Raw genomic sequence first — 18754 nt, 5'->3', positions numbered from 1 at the left:
AAAGGGTTCCATTCGTGTCCCACTAAGTAAGCTCCAAAGTCAATTCTCTAGGAGGAGATGCCCCTCTCCTATCCTCATCACAAGGACAAGAAGGATTCAAATACTCCATATGTAAAGTCAAGATAGACCAAGCCAGTCCTAGGGAACTGTATCTAAATAATATAACTTGGGAAATGTAGCATCACCCAGCCCAGAACTATGTTGATTTGTTTTATTTGTACTTCCAATAACCTTACCGAGATATATTATATCTGAAAATATTCATGGACACCTACCCTCTATCTCTACTCATATCATGATCATAGCAATGAAGACATTTCTGAGATAGAATTGACTGGACCTGGTAACTTAGTGGATATGAATTACACAGGTACATTGTTTCTGAATTTTCATATTCTTTTTCTTTGTAAATAAATTTCAGGAAAAAAGATCATCTCATCTCAAATGTGTAACAGCCATGGCAAAAGGTGAAATGGGAAAAATAGATGCCAGAATGTGACGTGAAAACACAGTGGCAGCAGCAGAAGAATAAGAAGTAATTAAGGATTTTTTTAAAAAAGTAATTAAGGATTGAATTAGCAGCTCTCTCTTCACCCCTACCCTCTTCCCTTCTCCAAGGATTAGGTGGATTCTTAAGGTACACAGGGACCAGGAGGCACAGTGGCTCAAGCTGAAGTTTGATGATAAGGAAAGTTTAGAAAACAATAAAAGAGGAAAGCCCTGGATTGAAGAGATTGATTCCAGGAAGAAGAAATGCTTGTTTCACTGATGCCTGAAGTCTAGAACTGGTTCCTTCCTAGACTGAGTAGAGTAAAAGAAGGAAAGAATTATAAGAGTGAGGATGAAGGCTAGGACACATGCCAGGTTTCTGGACTTCAATCAATATGTAATACACCCACCAAAGAGTTTGGAGGAGTCATCTGGGATGATTAAACGTCTGTCTAAAGAAGATGAAACTGACAGTGGTATGAGGAACTGAAGTGGAACAAGATGGGGCATGGGAAAATTGGTAAGCAAAGTGTTGCAACTGCTTAGGAATGAGACAAGGTGGACTTAGACTAGGGCGGTGATAGAAGGAATGGAGAGGAGACGTGAGAAGCTGCAGGAGTGAAATCAAAAGTAGTCAGCAATGAAATGTTGCTAACAGCAATTAATCAGTCAGCTAACTTCTCCACTGCCAAATTCTGAGCCTAGGTTGTGGAAAGAAAAGTAATGTGTCATTGAGAGCAATGGGGATGAATCTGTGGGCTAGTAAACATTTCTTCAGATTGGTGGATTGCTACCCATTTCAGTGTATAACCTTTTCTGCCTTAGTCAACAATCTGGGGGGAAAGTACAATTGAAAAAGAAAAGTAAGTGAATGGAAAATCAGAGTGGAATGTGGTATTCCAAATCGGTGGCAAGACAGACGAGAGGAGAACCTACTCCAACGTGAGATGTAAACTTCAGGGCAGTAACTATTATGCTAGTTTACACCATGCAGATGAATGTTTTGTAAATACCAGGAAATGCAGACAAATGAACAAGAATAAGAAAACATGCTTAATATGAAATTTACTTACAAGGAGTCCCTCTCCTGGCCTCGTCCATAGTTACTCTGACATAGGGCTTACTGTAGTCAATTTCAATTTCATCTGAAAATGGGGCTGGCTCCTTTAAGCCCTTTAAGAAAAGTAAAGGAGAAGAAACAAAGTTAGCTTCCATTAAAGAAAATGGATGACAACCAAATTCCTAGAGGAAGGGCACATTTTAAAAAACAACAATTAAATTAAGTATCCTGACATTTTAAAACATAATCTAATCTCTTTTCAACACTTGGGTAAGGGAAGTGGTTCTTATGGGATGAGGTCAGAAATGCAGGTAAAGGTTTTCCCAACAGTCCTTAAGGAACCTTTCATTCTTGGGTTTCTCAAACATGGATTTCTGTTTCTTATTGCTTTGGTTTCTTTATATAGTCTATTCCACTGATCTATTTTTTTTTCATTTTTTAAACCATTATCAAATGGTTTTGATAATTATTTGTACTGAGAAACTTTTTGGTATTTCTCCACTGCAAATAAAAGCCCAATATAAAACCCAATAAAAGCCCAAATACAAAGCCCAATCTGGTTGTGGATAAAAGCTTTTAATTATATTAAAGAAGAATCTTTCTACATTTATGCTTTTTAATGGTTTTCAACTTAAATGAGTTTTGCAACTTGTCAGATAAAAATTAGATTTAGACCAGAACCTATATCACAATAAGCTCCAAATATATACGTGACTTGAATATAAATTTTTAATTTCATAAAAAATTGGAGGAGAGAATTCTCAGTCAAACAAAGGAATAGAAAGGCAATCATAAAATTGAAAAAGATGGGTTAGGTTACACAAAATTAAAAATATTTTGTCCAAACAAATCAAGGCAGATAGAATTAGAAAAGAAATTGTTCAATGGAAAGGATCTTTATATCAACCATTACTGATAAACATTTGCTTGATTACAAGACATAAGGAATTCAATACCTGCTATGTACCAGGCACAGCACTGGGCACTAAGAATAGAAAGACAAAAATGAAACAGTCCCTGACCTCAAAGAATTTATATTCTAGTAGGGAAATACAACATTCAGAAGAGTAAATATAAAATGTATACAACTGTAATTAATTAAGAGGAGAGGGAGAAGTCCTCTTGTATGAAGTAACGCTTGAGCTGAGCCTGAAAAGACTCAGAGAATTCCTAGAGGCAGAAGGGAGACAGGAGAGCATTTCAGGCAGAAGGAACAGCCTATGCAAAGATGGTGAAGTGGTAGATGGGATGTCATGCATAGGGAACATCAAGTAGGTCAAGTTTACCTACATATAGTTGAGCAGGGAGGTGGTGGTGATGGTAATGTGTAATCAGCCTGGAAAAATAGGTTCACACCAGATTGTGAAAGGCTTTAAATTCCAAAGAGACATTTGTGCTTTTCCCTTGAGAGAATATGGAGCCAATGGGGCTTTTTGGGCAAGGGCATAATGTGGTCATGAAGAATGACCTGTGCTTTAGGAATAGCAATCTGGTAGGCACATGAGAGGGGAGAGAGTAAAAGAACAATTAAGTTGAGACAAGAGATAATGAAAGCCTGAACTAGAGCAGTGGCCCAGTGTGTACATACAAATGACAAGATCTGGCAAATGATTAAATTGTGAGGAGGTGAGGAGCCAAAGAGTTGAAGAAGACTAAGGCTGTGAATCCGAGTGACAGGAGGGACTGCAGTGTCCTTGTCAGAAATCAGGAATCTGAGAGAAGAGGTAGTTTTATGGAGAAAGATAATGAATTCTGTATTAGATTGGTTTGAAATACCTATGGGAAATTCAGGTGGAGATGTTCTGCAGTCATTCTGGTAATGTAGATCTGGAATTGGGGAGAGAGATAAGGGCTAGATAAGCAGATTTGGGAGTCATTCATAAAGAGATGATACTGAACCAATGGAAACCAATGGAAGCTTTACAAAAAGTAAAGAGAGAAGAGGGTCCAGGACATAGAACTGGGGTATATTTATACATAGTGGGCAAGACATGGATGATGATGCTGAAAAGTGGTCTTTCTTTGACCACTGGTCAGACTGCAAGGAAGAGAACACCAAAACAGGGCACTGTCAGAAAGGAAAGAGTATGTGGGGGAGGGAAGGGAAAAAAACACAAGAAGGGGGAGTATGCAGGGGAATGGGGGAGGGTATAGAAGGAGGAATGGTCAACAGTGAAAAATATTACAGAGAGGTCAAGAAGGATGAAGACTAAGAAAACGTCATTGGAGTCAGTAATCAAGAATCAATGGTGACCTTTGAGACAGAAGTTTCAGTTAAATGATAATAGATTTAGAACTGAAAGGGACCTCAAAGTTTCTCTAGTCCACTATCCTCATTTTCCAGATGATGAAACTGAGATCCAAGGAAGTAAAATGACTTGCCCAAAGATACATATATAGTCAGTGGCAAAGCCAGAATTTGAACCCAAGTCCTCTGACTCCAGATCCAGACAAGACTGCATTACACTGGGATTTAAACTACATTTCAAGGAATTGAGAAATAGGAGAGGAGAAAATAGAGACAAGGCAGCTTTTTAAAGCAATATGACTGTTGAAAGAAATAATACAGAATGATAAATTGAGGAAATAATAGAGGCTAGTGAAGACTGGTGAAAATACGAGGGGGAATCTAAGCATGTTTGTAGTTAGCAAGGAAATAAGGAATTAGCACAAATATATAAGATCAAAAGTCATTAATGCTCCAATAAATAAAAGGTAAAAGGATATAAATTATTTTCTATAGAAAAATTGAAAATTATAAATGACCTTATGAAAACATGCTTCAAATAAGGAACAACAAAAGTTTAAATCGACAGATTCTTTCTTTTGTTGGAGCTTCATCGAGGTCACATCTGCAACTGTGGGTGTGCCACCAGGGCTCTGTCCTGGGTCCCCTTGTCTTCTCCCTCTGTATTGTTTCACTTGATCAGCTCCTAGGGATTCACTTATCTCTATGCTGATGATACTCAAATCCACTTACCCAGACCTAAGCTCTTTGCTGACATCTCAAACCAGATGTCTTGTAGACATCTTGAACTCATTACCTTTGCCCCCTAAGTCCTTCCTCCTCCAAACTTCCCTATTACTGCTGAGGTTACCATCATCCTCCCAGTCACCCATTCTCACAACCTACATATCATCCTTGACTCTTCACTCCCTCTCATTCCTCATATCCAATCTGTTGCCAAAATCTGTCGATTTAACTTTGTAACATCTCTAGCATATGCCCCATTTTCTCCTTTGACACTGCTACCACCCTTGGGCAGGACCTTTTCACCTAACCCTTTGACTATTACTATGGCCTCCTGGTTGGCCTCCCTACTACAAGTCTCTCCCTGCTCCAGTCCATCTACTACTCAGGTGACAAAGCGATCTTCCTATTCAATAAACTCCAGGGGCTACCTATCACCTCCAACATCCAATATAAAATTCTGTTTGGAATTCAAAGCCCTTCTTAACCTGTTCCCCTCCTCCTCTGCCTTCTCTCCGCTGCTCTCTTTGTACAGTCTTCTTACCTCCCACTATATACTTTATAATCCAGGAACACTGGCCTCCTTGTTGGTCCTTGCACAAGATACTCCTTTTCCTAACTCCATGAATTTTTCACTGGCTATCCCCCATTCTTAGAATTCTCTCCCTCCTCATCTTTCCTTTGGCTTCCTTGAAATCTCAGCTAAAATCCTACCTCCTACAGGAAGACTTTCCCAATTCCCCTCAATTTTAGTGCCTCCTTCTATTGATTATCTTCATGCGTGCTGACAGCCAGGACTTTTTTTTCCCCTATCTTTGTATCTCTAGCACTTAGCACAGTGCCAGGCCCTTAGTAAGTGCTTACTGTTTATTGACTGATAGACATTACTTAGGTAGCTGCTGATCATTAATCACAATACATTATTCATTTGTCTTTCATCTTCTGATATGATTACAATGATGTTGATGGGAGTCAATTTTTAATTACCCACAGTCAGTCAACAAGCATTTATCAAATAGTTACTATGTGCCAAGCACAGAATTATCACCAACAATACCTAAGCCCTAGCAGGATCTGTGGCCTGACCACCTTTCAAAGGGGACTTAAGAGGCAACCTTCCCTGGCTTCATTTGATACCTTCTATATTAACCCATCTGCTTATTAAGCAAATGTGACAGAAGTGTCATAGCCCTGGCCCTACAGGCTTCTCGGCATGTTGCCATCACGTTCCAAAACACCGTAAATACAGCTACCTTGCTACATATTAGGTTGATTTCATTCTCCCAATCGTGATTAATTTATTGGTGAACTGCAATAAAAACTTATTGCTATTATTATACCTATTTTCTATTCTGAGAACTCAGTCTCTGGCAGCTACTTTGCAACAAGCTATTTACTTTTCTCCATGACTTTGATGATCAATTAGCCTATTCCTGACAAGACCTAAAATTAAAAAAAGCTATCCTTCACAGGGCCACTGTGCAAGAGTCCCAAAAGAAAATTTTGATTTAAGAGCAAGGCTTTAGCTAGTTACCTCATTCTCGACACTCACATCCAGAATGGCCTCATGCCCATGACTGGACATAATGTTTCTCTTAATGTAGCCAAAAATCATATTAATTTTTTTGACTGCCATATCAAAAGGATGACTCCTTTTGAGCTTGCAGCCCACCGAAACCCCCAGATCATTTTCATAGGAACTGCTATCTTTCTAATCTGCCTCATTTATCCTGGGAAGGGTATTGTTAAGCTGGTGAGGCCACTGAAGGGAAACCAGGATGGTGAAGAGCCTCAAGATCATATCACAAGAAGAAACTAGAGGAACTTGAGTTGTTTAGCCTAGAAAAAAAACTAGGAAGTAGAAAAGAGATAATAGTTGTCTTCAACAATCAAAAAAGCCTTAATTGTAATATGAAAGAGAAATTAAGACTTGTTTTACTTGAACCTGGAAGGCAGATCTAGGACCAATAGGTAGAGACAGAAAAAAAAGGCAATTTAGGCCAGCAAGGAAAAACTAACAAATAACCAGATATCTGGCTGCCCCAGAGATAGCAGGTTCCCCTTCACAGCAGATCTTCAAACAAGGCTTGATGATCACCATTCAGCTGTATTTTAGAGGAATATTCTTGTTTTCACACAGGTCTAATGAGAATACCTCTGAGGTCCCTTCCAACTATAAGATTCTGAGATTTATAAAGTGCACAAAAAACCTCATACACCACATCATACCTATCGGATTGGCTAACATGACAAAACAGGAAAATGATAAATGTTGGAGAAGAAGTGGGAAAACTGGAACACTAATGCACTGTTGGTGGAGTTGTGAATTGATCCAACCATTCTGGGTAGCACAAAGGGCTATAAAATTATGCATACCCTTTGACTCAGCAATTTCACTTCTAGGGCTGTATCCCAAAGAGATCATAAAAACGGAAAAGGACCCACATGTACAAAAATATTGATAGCAGCTCTTTTTGTTGTGGTCAAGAACTGGAAAGTGAGGGGATGCCCATCAGTTGGGGAACGGGGAATGGGAACAAGTTATGGTGTATGAATGTAATGGAATACTATTGTGCTATAAAGAACGATGAGCCGGCAGATTTCAGAAAAACCTGGCAAGATTTACATGAACTGATGCTGAGTGAAGTCAGTAGAACTAGGAGAACACTGGACACAGTTACAGCCACATTGTGCAATGACTAACTTTCAAAGACTTAGCTCTTCTCAGTAATGCAAGGATCTAAGACAACTCCAAAAGACTTGTGATGGAAAATGCTAACCACATTCAGAAAAAGAACTATGGAGTCTGAATGCAGATCAAAGCATAATAATTGCTCTTTTTAAATTTGTTTTGTTTTGTTTCTTCTTTCTTATGGTTCTTCCTATTGGTTCTAATTCTTCTATACAACATGACTAATGTGAAAATATGTTTAATATGCATATGTAGAGCCTATAGATTGCTCGCCATCTTGGGGAGGCGGGTGGGGTTGGAGGGAAAGAAAATTTAGAACTCAAAATCTTATGGAATTGAACGTTGAAAACTAAAAACAAATTAAAATCAAATCAAATTCCACCTTCTACAGGGGAAAAAAAGAAATGTAGCAGAAATTGTTATTGCATTTCTATTTGAAACACAAATAAGAATTATTGTTCTAATTTCCTGTTAATGAAAAAATAATCATGAAGGGGAAATTTGCCTAATATCACTGAGTGAGCCAGAGACAGAATAAAAAACAGAAAACAGGTCTTCCATGTTCTATTATAAATTCCAAGGTCAGGGGCAGCTAGGTGGCGGAGAGAGTAGAGCACTGGCCCTGGAGTCAGGAGGACCTGAGTTCAAATCTGGCCTCAGACACTTGACACATTTACTAGCTGTGTGACCTTGGAAGTCACTTAACCCCAACTGCTTTGCCAAAAAATAAATAAATAAATTCCAAGGTCTTCTTGATCAATTATACAGCCATTTGCAATTTACAGTTATCATTTGCCAGAGCCATGCCTCACAATTAAAAATATAGCAAGAACTATGGCATCTGTTTTCTGGTTCCAATAAAGTTTTTTTTAAAAAGACCACAACACTTCACATGTATTATCAACAGGCTGTGCCAGATCATCAAAATCTTTATTTACTATGCTCGTGGTGGGGAATAACTTAAAAGTAGTCTTTGTAGGGAAAACATTTAAAAGGAAAAGACTCCTGGAAACAGTCTTTCAAGAAACAATCATTTCTGTTTCTACCTTCACTTTCTTTTTTTTGCCACATACTTTCTTCATTCTGACCTGAGAGGATTACTAAACTCAATTTTTATATTCAAAGTTTCAAGACCTTCGAGCAGCCTTCTGTGAGGAATAAATTTTATTATGCTGAGCATGACATAAAATTATTTGTAAATCTGCATATTGAAAATAAATAAACTAACAATGTTAATCCCCATCCCTAGAACTTCTAAAAAATACTGTTCCTCCTAGGGCATTTTCATATTCATTGTCTCATTCACTCTCATTTTCCTTTTCTGTCTTGTTTCGTAGCCAATCTGATAGGTGTGAGGTGGTACCTCAGAGTTGTTTTAATTTGCCTTTCTCTAATCAATAATGATTTAGAGCATTTTTTCCTATGACTATAGATAGCTTTGATTTCTTCTTCTGAAAAATGCCTGTTCATATCCTTTGAATTTATCAACTGGGGAATGGCTGTTATTTTTAAAATGTTGACTCAGTTACCTATATATTTAAGAAATGAGGCCTTTATCAGAGAAATACGCTGTAAAAATTTTTGATGTTACTTCATCATCTATGGTACTTTAGCAAAATGATGTTTTCCATCTCATTTTCTCTCAAAGTATAAGTGGAGCAGGGAAGGGGAGGATGGGGAAGAAAATAGCTTTTATTAAGTGCCTACCATGTGCCAGGCACTGTGCTAAGCATATTATGAAGGTGATAATTCCCATCTTATAGATAATCTACAGAAAAATTAAGTAAATCATGTCCAGTCATACAAACCTGCAGCAAAAATAAGTAAATTAAAAAAGCAGATCTTCCACCTTCTACAAGTGTTCTTCTCATTAAACCAAAGATTTTCATCCCTTTTCTAGGAGCAAATTCCAAAATGGCGACTAAACCCCACAATTTTCCAGAAATTCATGGCAATGTGACTTTAGCAGAAATAGTACTAGTCTAAGTCAGAAGGCCTGGTTTTGAGTCCCAGCCCCTCATCCCTTGACTCACTTCTTAAAGAGGCCTATTCACTGAACAGGCATTACTTCTGTCAGGTGGACTCTTTCTTCAGCACCAGAATTAACTTCATTTGGATCTACAAGTTCTGAACATGAAAAGGCCTTAGACTAAAAGGACCAGGGTCTCCTATTGCATCCTGGGTCATCTCCAGTCATCCTGATAATGGTCACTGGACCCAGATGGCTCTGGAGGAGGAAGTGAGGCTGGTGACCTTGCACAGCCCTCCCTTACTCTAATCAAAGTCAACAGCAAGTCATGTCATCATCTCCCAGATGCCATGGTCCTCTTCAAACATGAAGGACAAACACATAACAAGTTCAGAATGGGCATAATATTGCCTCATTTGATACCCTTAGCTTCTTTTTTTAAACCTAAGAACCTTAGGTAGTGCAGTGGCTGGAGTGCTAGGCTAGGAAAATCTATGTTCAAATCCTTCCAGACACACACTAGATGTGTGACCCTGGGCAAGTCACTCAGTCTGTCCTACCCTCAGTTTTCTATTCTGCAACGTGATGCGGTTTGACTCTATGACCTCTAAGTTCTCTTACAGGTCTAAATCTAGAATCACAGGATTCCAAAAGCTTCTGTTTTTCTATTCCTGAAGGTCTGTTATTTCCCTCACCAACATCACTCTTATACCAAAAAAGATAACAGTCCAGAATTCCTTTTCCCTTTAAAACTACAACAGATATTAAACACCAGAAGAGAACAGAGATGGAAAATCCATTCATATAATCTTCAGTTTTATCATCACCACCAACAAAAAAATCTATACTACAAACTCTACTGTAACCTGTGACCAAAAAAGTCCTCTTGTAACTTTCCTGAGCCCTCCCTCTCTAAACATCCATTTTGGAAAACAATGACTTAAATAAGTTTATTAACTTGCCAGATTTCTAGAGCACTTTTAAACTTCAACGTGCTATCTTTGATTTTTCAGCAGTGGGTCAAACATCTGCAGATGGTACAGTTAGAGGGGACCAGTTCTAAGGAAGTTAAGCACACATAGAAATGGGAAACTGCTGTATTCTTGGAACACTGTTACCATATTACTGACTACACAACAATAAAAGGTACTGATAACTTGTAGTAAGTTGAATTGTCTTTCTGGGAAAAGGTTTGATGAAATATTGGAGCTGAGGTAGAGTGGGAAGCTTGGGAAATACTCTCCAGTGTGGTTTCACACATGAGACATAGTTGAAGTATGAATGAAAGAAGGCTTTGGGGATAAGAACCAGCAAATTAGAACTACAATTTTATTTTTTTGCAGCAAAACAGAGAGGAATTTAGGTACAAGAATTGAATTCCCTGGGAAAGTTATGGGGTTAGGATGAGAACCCTAAATTAGATGTTGTTCGAACCCCTATTTTGCCCACTTCATTACTAGTTTGGCCATACTTTGTGCCTAATACCTCCAAACTTTCCCTACTTTCCTTCTCAACTTTAGGGCAAAGCAGCTCAACTAAATTGTGGGTTATACTACAACAGTAGGCAGAACAAGCCTTCCAACAACTGGGTGGACACTGATCTCGTAAAGGCTATAGCAATTCCTCCTGAAGGTGAGGCACCAGAAAATCCCTTGTTTACTTACAACTGAGCAGCGAGGTATTTTGGCAAGAATCCCATCTTCTTCTGTTGCCCCATTGGGTCCAGTCAGTTCCCTCCTCCTCTTCCTTGAATTCAATTTGGTTGAACATGGTGCATCCATTTTCTCTAACCTGGACACAGAAGAGGGAAGAGATTGCCTTCTTACTGGGGAAGAAAAAGCAAGCTAGCATTGCAGTGACACCAACAACAGCTGTACTCAGCAAATGGTCAAATCCAAAATGTACCTTTCTACAAGGTATGCCAGTTTTATTTGCATAAACAGTAATACTCAATTAGGTACAGTATCTGGCAGAAACAGTGAATGATGCCCCTGAAAGGATGGCCACACCTTTATTCCCTTCTCACTCCCAACAATTCCATTTGTATGCAGAAAATATACTGCATATTGTAGTTTACAGGAATGTTTGTAGTATCACTGAATTTATATTCTTATTTCAGGTCAAAGCCTGGAGCGCCTTGGCTTAAAAGGGATACTATGTGAGCTCCACTATTGCTCATATCTTTGGCAAGAGAACTCTGGAGGTATGGTACGTGCACAGGAAGCTTGGTAAGATTGGTCTGGTGGTCCTCCCCGCCAAAATAAGAGCAAACTGAGACATTTGCAATTTACTCACTGAAGCTATACTTTGATCAGTGTCCCGCTCTAATTCAATTTTTATGTCCTGAGAATTCCCCCCAATAGTGATAGTGAACTAACGCGCTGAAGCAATGGTAAAGTGAATTGTAAGTAATTTCTTTAGCCTGGAACTTGATAACTTAAGAAAGGACTGAAATGTTTAATAAATAAAGCCCCATGTAACAAAATCCAATATTCAAATGAGAGCAGGTAATTGTTAGGGGCAGAGAGAGACAGATTGCAATACGAAAAAATAAATTTACATTTTCAAAAGGAATAAATAAAATGAATAAGACTATATTAATTATGGGGCAGCTAGGTGGCACAGTGGATACACAGGCCCGGGAGTCAGGAAGACATGGGTTCAAATCTCAGACACTTGACACTTGCTAGCTGTGTGATCCTAGGCAAGTCACTCAACCCAAACTGCCTCAAAGGAAAAAAAAAAGATACTATATTAATTACTGTCTAGTAACACTATAATATGTGTAGTTCCATATTTCTCTCCCCTGTCTCTCGCTCTACCATTCATTCTTCCCTTCAACAAGTATTTACTGAGTTTCCATGATCAGACAATGGTAGACACTGTGGAAAATTTAAAAAAATATATTTGAGATACAATCATTACCCCCAAACAGTTTTCTCCCACTGCCTAGATAGACTACCTTCTACCTGGATCCTCTAGGTTCTCCCCCTTCTCACTTAAATCTGAATTGTTCTTGCTCATTCTGTGTACCCCCAGGGCTACTAGAACCGAAGCACCACTTAACATGATACAACTATACAGGGCTAGCCACAGACAAAAGACAACAAGGCATCAGGACACCCAAGAATCTGTAGTGTAAAAAGTAGAAGTAGAGATGACCATAAGAATGGGAACAAAAAAAAAAAAAGAATTTCAAATACTCAATGAAACATAGCTTCAAACAAATAACAAAGATGCTAGTCTATAACATGAATCAGCAACCTAAGAGTATAGCTATCAATGGTTGTACTGGCTATGTTTCTAGGCAGCAAGGTCGACCTTAGGCAAAATCATCAAACAGGTGAAATCTGTCTTTAACATCCTTCTCTTGGAAGCTAGATAAGTATTCCTTACTAAGGGATAATTAAAGAATTAGTTGATAAGGTTCAAGATAGTACCCCTTTTGGGGATATTTGCATTTTTAAAAAAAGGACCCTAAAGCCAAGAAATCAGCAGCCAAAAGCCAGGAACCAGACTGCCAACTGGACAGAGTCCCTTGGGGCGCCATCCCCCTCACCCCACCTCCTTTCCCACAAAGAGTAAGCTTGCCCTAGCCTCGTTCAGTGTCTGCAAACCCTTGTACAATGAATTGCCTGAGCACATCCTGTGGAGTTCTAGTGGAGGGCGACAACAGGAGGGTGGAGGATGACCTGTAGGAAACTGCCTCCCCAACTACAGATAACTTGCACTTCTCATGAGGAACAGAATGCAAGCATGACTTGATAAGCCAACTATAAAGGCCAGCTGTCACAAGGATAACTGTTCTATGGACACAGGGTTCACCAACTGTTAGCAAATACAGACCCTACACACACACACACACACACACACACACACACACACACACACACACACACACACCATTAACCTGCTAGGTATTCTATTACTCAGAAAACTGCTTCTAATTAGAGACTGCTTTGGATAAAGCCTGATGGGGGACTCGGGAAGTGAAGTTTTCTACTTTAACTCTGGTCACAGAGCAATGGTTCTTAACCTTTTTTATGTGTAGATTCCTTCTCAGAATCATGTTTTTAAATGCATAAAATAAAATATGTAGGATTATAAAGAAAACCAATTATTCTGAAACATAATTATCAAAATTAAAAAAAAATTCACAGATGCCAAATGAAGAACTCCTCTTAGAGACAGCACCCACCTACACCTTGTCTGAGGTTAAAGGGAAACAAAAACTGCTCATTCTGTTACTTTACTCTTAATTTAGTGTCCTAATTAAATATTTTTCTGTTTTAAAAACTGACACTCTTATCAATGCTGGACAGCCAGATGGTAGAACACAAACTGTGTGGCATGACTGCATTCCAAAGGCCCATAAAATAAAAGACAGCTTGGAACCAATCAATTCCCTTGATCTTTAGACCATACAATACTAGGGTTGACAAAAACAGAAAATGAACAAGACAAAAGATTATAATTTAAAAAAAAAAACTACTCCGTTGGGAATTAGAGATGAAAGATAGGATGTATTTAGTTATAGCCAAGATAAATTTTGCCCCCACTAAAAAAAAAAAATTATGGCAACCACCAGCATTATTATTAACCTGAAACACAGTCTCTTGAATCTTCTGTTAATGGTAGTAATGCATTTGTATTTCAACTTAGTCTCTTGAGGGATGCTCTCTAAATCTTCCATACATAAAAGATTGATAAATCAATATACAGAAAGTAGGTTTTAGCAGGGCAGCTAGGTGGCACAGTGAGTAGAGCACCAGCCTTGGAGTCAGGAGGACCTGAGTTCAAATCCAGCCTCAGACACTTGACACATGTACTAATGGTGTGACCTTGGGCAAGTCACTTAACCCCAACTGCCCTGCCCCTCCAAAAAAACCAAAAAAAATTTACGTAGGTCTTAGATCTGCTCTTCAAAGCTTTGTGCTAACCTCTAAATGGAAGAAACACTTGGCTTTTAAAAATCCAAGTCAGAGACTTCAATTTGGGAAGAAGCGGGGTGCACTGAAAGTATACAGAGGCAAACACATTTGCATGAATATTTATGGATTTTTTATCAGACTATAAATATGTATCAACAGGAATTGAAAGTAATAAGCTATTATCCTACACAAACTGCTAAGGTCTATATCATTATTCTGCTGTCCTAGAGGCCAAAAATGTTCATCACCTCTAACGCCAGTAGTTACAAAAGTACGATCAGGTGCCTTTAAGAACAATTAGAAGAAAAAACTTAAAAGTTCCAGCAGATGGGGATGTCACCACAAGAAAAAACTGTTCAGGAGTAAAGTAAGACTTAACATTCTTCATATACCAGAACAAGAAGTGAGGGTGGTTTTCCTTTAAAAAGTGGCATTCAGAGAGCACTGGTCCCCTCCCCAACTCTCTACCTAAAGCAGCATGTTGTGGTGCAAAAAGCAATGGACTGGGGGACACCTGAATTAGATGGAGAAGGGTTGGAGAAAGGAAAAAGGGGAGAGGAGAGGAGGAAGAAGGAAGGAGAAGGAACAACAGGGAGGAAGGAGAAGAGTGGAGAGGAAGAGGGGGAAAAAGGGAAAGAGGAAGGGGAAAGAAAAGAGAAAAGGGAGAGAGGAAGGGAGAAGGGGGCACTTTTAATTCATCTTAGAACGAGGCTATTAGATTAGGCGATCACTAAGGTCCCTTCCAGCTCTAAAACTGAATTTTGGATAACAAGTGAGGATCAAAGACCCAAACGGGGTCAGGAATTGACAGACACAACCGAAACAACTCAACAACGACAACAAAAGTATATTCTATCACTCTAAGAGAGAATTGCAATTTTTGTCATATGCCTCAAAGAAAGAGGAAAAGGATCCGTATGTTAAAAAAAAGTTATGGCTGTTCTTCTTGTAGTAACAAAATACTAGAAACTAAGCAGTTGCCTAAATAACAAGGAATGGCTGAACAAACAAGGGTATATGAATATAAAGGAATACTATTGTGCCATAAGAAATTATGAGATGGACAATTTCAGAGAAACTTGGGAAAATATGAATCGATAATGAAATGAGCAGAACCAAAAAAACCGATTTATACAGTTACAATAATGTAAAGGAAAACAAATGTGAAAGACTTAAGAATTTTGATTACACAATGATCAACCACAACTCCAGAGGATATTGATGAAGCAGGCCCCACTCTACCTACCCCAACCCTACTTCTAAACGGAGGTACAGAATGATTGAGATATAGATATATACATGTATATGTAAAAGAAGTTCAAGTACCAAGGAACCAATGTCAGGACCACAGAAGACCTGGAAGCCTCTATTGTAAATGACAGGAGAGCTTGGAATGCAATATTTCAAAATGCAGGAGACATAGCAAAGTACAGACAAGACAAAACAATAACTTACCCTGAAAAACTGAGCTGGGGGTGGGGATGGGCCTTTAATAGAATAAAGAACTTTTGAGCATCTTCAATGAAAAAGCCAAAGCTGAGTAGACACTGTGAAAAGAAAGTACAAGAATCCAGAGAAACCTAGAGAGAGAAATTTATCTGAGCAACTGGAAGTGGCTATTGATGATGCTGTATTAGCATTCTAATAGTGGGAGGAAAAAAAAATGTCCCTTCAGAGCTTTAGTGATTTCAAAAGGTAGTGAGGGAGTTAAATAAGAAAAACAAGTGGACTTGTTCTGTTCTGTTTTAAGGGGGTGGAGGGAAAAAGAGTAAAAGAAATATACTAGTATGCAAAGGAGGAGAAGGGGGGTGGCGGAATTTACTGTTTCTCATAATTGGTTTGAGTGAAAAGAGTATGGAGGAAGGGATGGGGAGAACAGGCATCAGATGAACCTCACTCTTACCTGAAATGAACAAAGGAAAGTTAATATCTCTCTCAAACACACACTGTATAGTGTGTGTGTGTGTGTGTGTGTATAAAATATAACAAGTGGGGATGGAGAAAAGGAAGATAATATCTAACAAGTCATACAAGAAAAATAAACTAGAATATCAGGTGGGAGGGTAATTAAAAGGAAAAAATAACTGGAATCTAAGGGAGCACCCATCCATAAGACAGCAACTGAACAAACTGTGGCATATCAACGTGATCCATAAGTAATAACAAAGGAATCAATTTCAGAGAATCCTGGACAATATGAACTGATGTAGAACGAAGTAAGCAGAAGCAGAATAACAATGAACAAATTATGCAAGGGCAACAACACCATGCAGAAAAACAACTCTGAAAGATTTAAGAAAGCTAATCAATGCAATGACAACCAAGTCTCCAGAAGACATGACGAAGCTTGTTATTTCTTGGAGAAGCAACGCACTTAAGCTACAGAAAGAGACATGCATTTTTGGACACGGCCACTGCATGTACTTGTATTGCTTAACAATACTTGATAGAACACTTTTCATTTTCTTTCTCTCATCTTTTCAATAGGAGAGAAGCTGTAGGGATCGGGGTTAACAACAGTGATTTTTAAAGAAGGTTTACTGAAACATTTTGTAAAATTCAGAGAAGAAAACAGAAGGAAATTCGGAAGGAAGTACAGACAAGCAGAACAATCTTGAAAGTAACATGTAATTTATTATATACTTTTTAAAAAAGCAAGAAGAAATATAAACTCATGGTTTCATATATAATCCTCTTTTTGTGTTCTGCTTCGTATATGGAAATGGGTTTTTTTTTTTTGGTGCTTAAAAATAGAATTTAAAAAAAAATTTTAAAAGAATTGTGTGTAGTGAGAACAGAGTAAAAGCCCCATGGGGCTCTTCTGTGAATAAACTACATGAGCTATAACATCTATTTTGACTGTTCAAAGACTTTTTTTAATCTACCTCCACAAGCTCAGCTGAGTTTCTAATAGGTGAAATAATACTGTATTTTTCAATGTTTTGCATAATTGTTAGGTTTGGAGGGAACATAAGAGTTTGTGATCAACTAACAACTTAATTATGCAATTAATTCTTTGGAACCTAAAACAAGGCTTTACATTTGTTTTTTTCTCTTCAATTTTGACTGGGTTTTGGCTCAGAGTTCTGGCAGTCAAGCTCATTATGTATATTGAATATGTATTAGTTTATCCCCAAATTTGTGTTAATCATAAAATTATTAAGCTTGTCTTCATTTTGTTTAACAAAATCAAAATTAAAATTTTAAACACTTTGGCCAACTCCTAGAAATCTCCCTACATTAATCAAGATGCTATACAAACAGCTATGCGCTTACCCATAAAGCCCACGATCAACAAGCATCAAAACAAAGTCTACAATAGTCCCCTCATGTACTATTCTTACCAAAAAAGGAAATGAGTTTAATTTATCATGACTTAAGTCTTCTCTAACAATCATTTAATTCTCTAATTACTTACAAAATATTAATTTCCCAGGGATTGAATAAAAAGTTGTATTGGTCCATAGTTTCTAGAATCCATCCTCTTTCCCTTTTAGAAAAATCAGAGCTGTAATCAACTGATAATTTATGTAAGATGACTGACCAGCAGTGGTTCTGAAATCATTCTGCCTACTCCTTTAGCAAACTTCTGTCTTAAGCAGTTTCTAAGTAGATTTTCAAAGAGGCAAAAGTACAACTACAAACTTAAAAGTGAGTGAATTTTTAAAAATGTGTTTCTTGATATTGGAGGGGCAGAGCCAAGATGGTGGCTGGAAAGCAGGGACTAGCGTGAGCTCCCTGCCGAGTCCCTCCAAAAACCTATAAAAAACAGCTCTGAACGAATTCTAGAATGGCAGAACCCACAAAACAGCAGAGGGAAGCAGGGCTCCAGCCCAGGATAGTCTGGATGGTCTCTGGGTGAGGTCTATCCCACACGGAGCTGGGAGCTGGGAGCGAAGCGGAGCAGAGCCCAGCATGAGTGGCGCGGACCAACCAGACCAGGAGCCGGGCGGAGCGGGCCCTCGCACCCTGAATCAGTGAGCTGCGGCAGTTACCAGACTTCTCAACCCACAAACACCAAAGACTGCAGAGAAGGTTAGTGGGAAAAGCTGCGGGAGTGGAAGGAGTTCACGGTTCTGCTACCAGCCCCAAGGGCAGCGGAGGTGGGGCAGCTACAGCTGCTGTTGCTTCCAGACCCAGGCCCACCTGGTGGGAGGAATTAAGTGGCGGATCAGAGCAGGGGTGCACAGCCTCCTGAAGATTTAAGCCCAGTCCGGGTTGGGGGTTCTTGGGGAAGGAGCAGTGCTGGTGTGGCTGAGCTGGCACATCCCCCCCAAACGTGGAACACAGAACTCTGTAGTCTACAAGCAGTCATACCCCACTGAAAAACTCAAGGGTCAAGTTAGTTGGTTGGGAATATGGCCAGGAAGTGAAAACGCACCCAGATTCAGTCTCAGACTTTGGATTCTTTCTTTGCTGACAAAGAAGAACAAAACACAGAGACAGAAGAAGTTAACAAAGTCAAAGAGCCTATAACAGAAACCTCCAAGAAAAACATGAACTGGTCCCAGGCCATGGAAGAGCTCAAAAAGGATTTGGAAAAGCAAGTTAGAGAAGGAGAGGAAAAATTGGGAAGAGAAATGAGAAGGATGCGAGAAAACCATGAAAAACAAGTCAATGACTTGCTAAAGGAGAACACCCC

At 38.9% G+C, this 18754-nt stretch overlaps 1 protein-coding gene across 1 annotated transcript in view; it reads right to left on the bottom strand.

The window, feature by feature from the left end:
• Positions 1-18754, bottom strand: part of PCYT1A (phosphate cytidylyltransferase 1, choline, alpha) — a 118156-nt gene that overhangs the window by 26832 nt on the left and 72570 nt on the right. The window contains exons 6-7 of the mRNA XM_036743467.1: positions 10846-10972; positions 1563-1662 (exon numbers count right to left, since the gene is read on the bottom strand). Coding sequence (XP_036599362.1) covers positions 1563-1662; positions 10846-10972 — 227 coding nt within the window. The remainder of the gene's footprint in view (positions 1-1562; positions 1663-10845; positions 10973-18754) is intronic.

Source organism: Trichosurus vulpecula, chromosome 2 (assembly GCF_011100635.1).
Source record: "Trichosurus vulpecula isolate mTriVul1 chromosome 2, mTriVul1.pri, whole genome shotgun sequence".
NCBI lineage: Eukaryota > Metazoa > Chordata > Mammalia > Diprotodontia > Phalangeridae > Trichosurus > Trichosurus vulpecula.
This window is presented reverse-complemented; position numbering and strand designations above follow the sequence as displayed.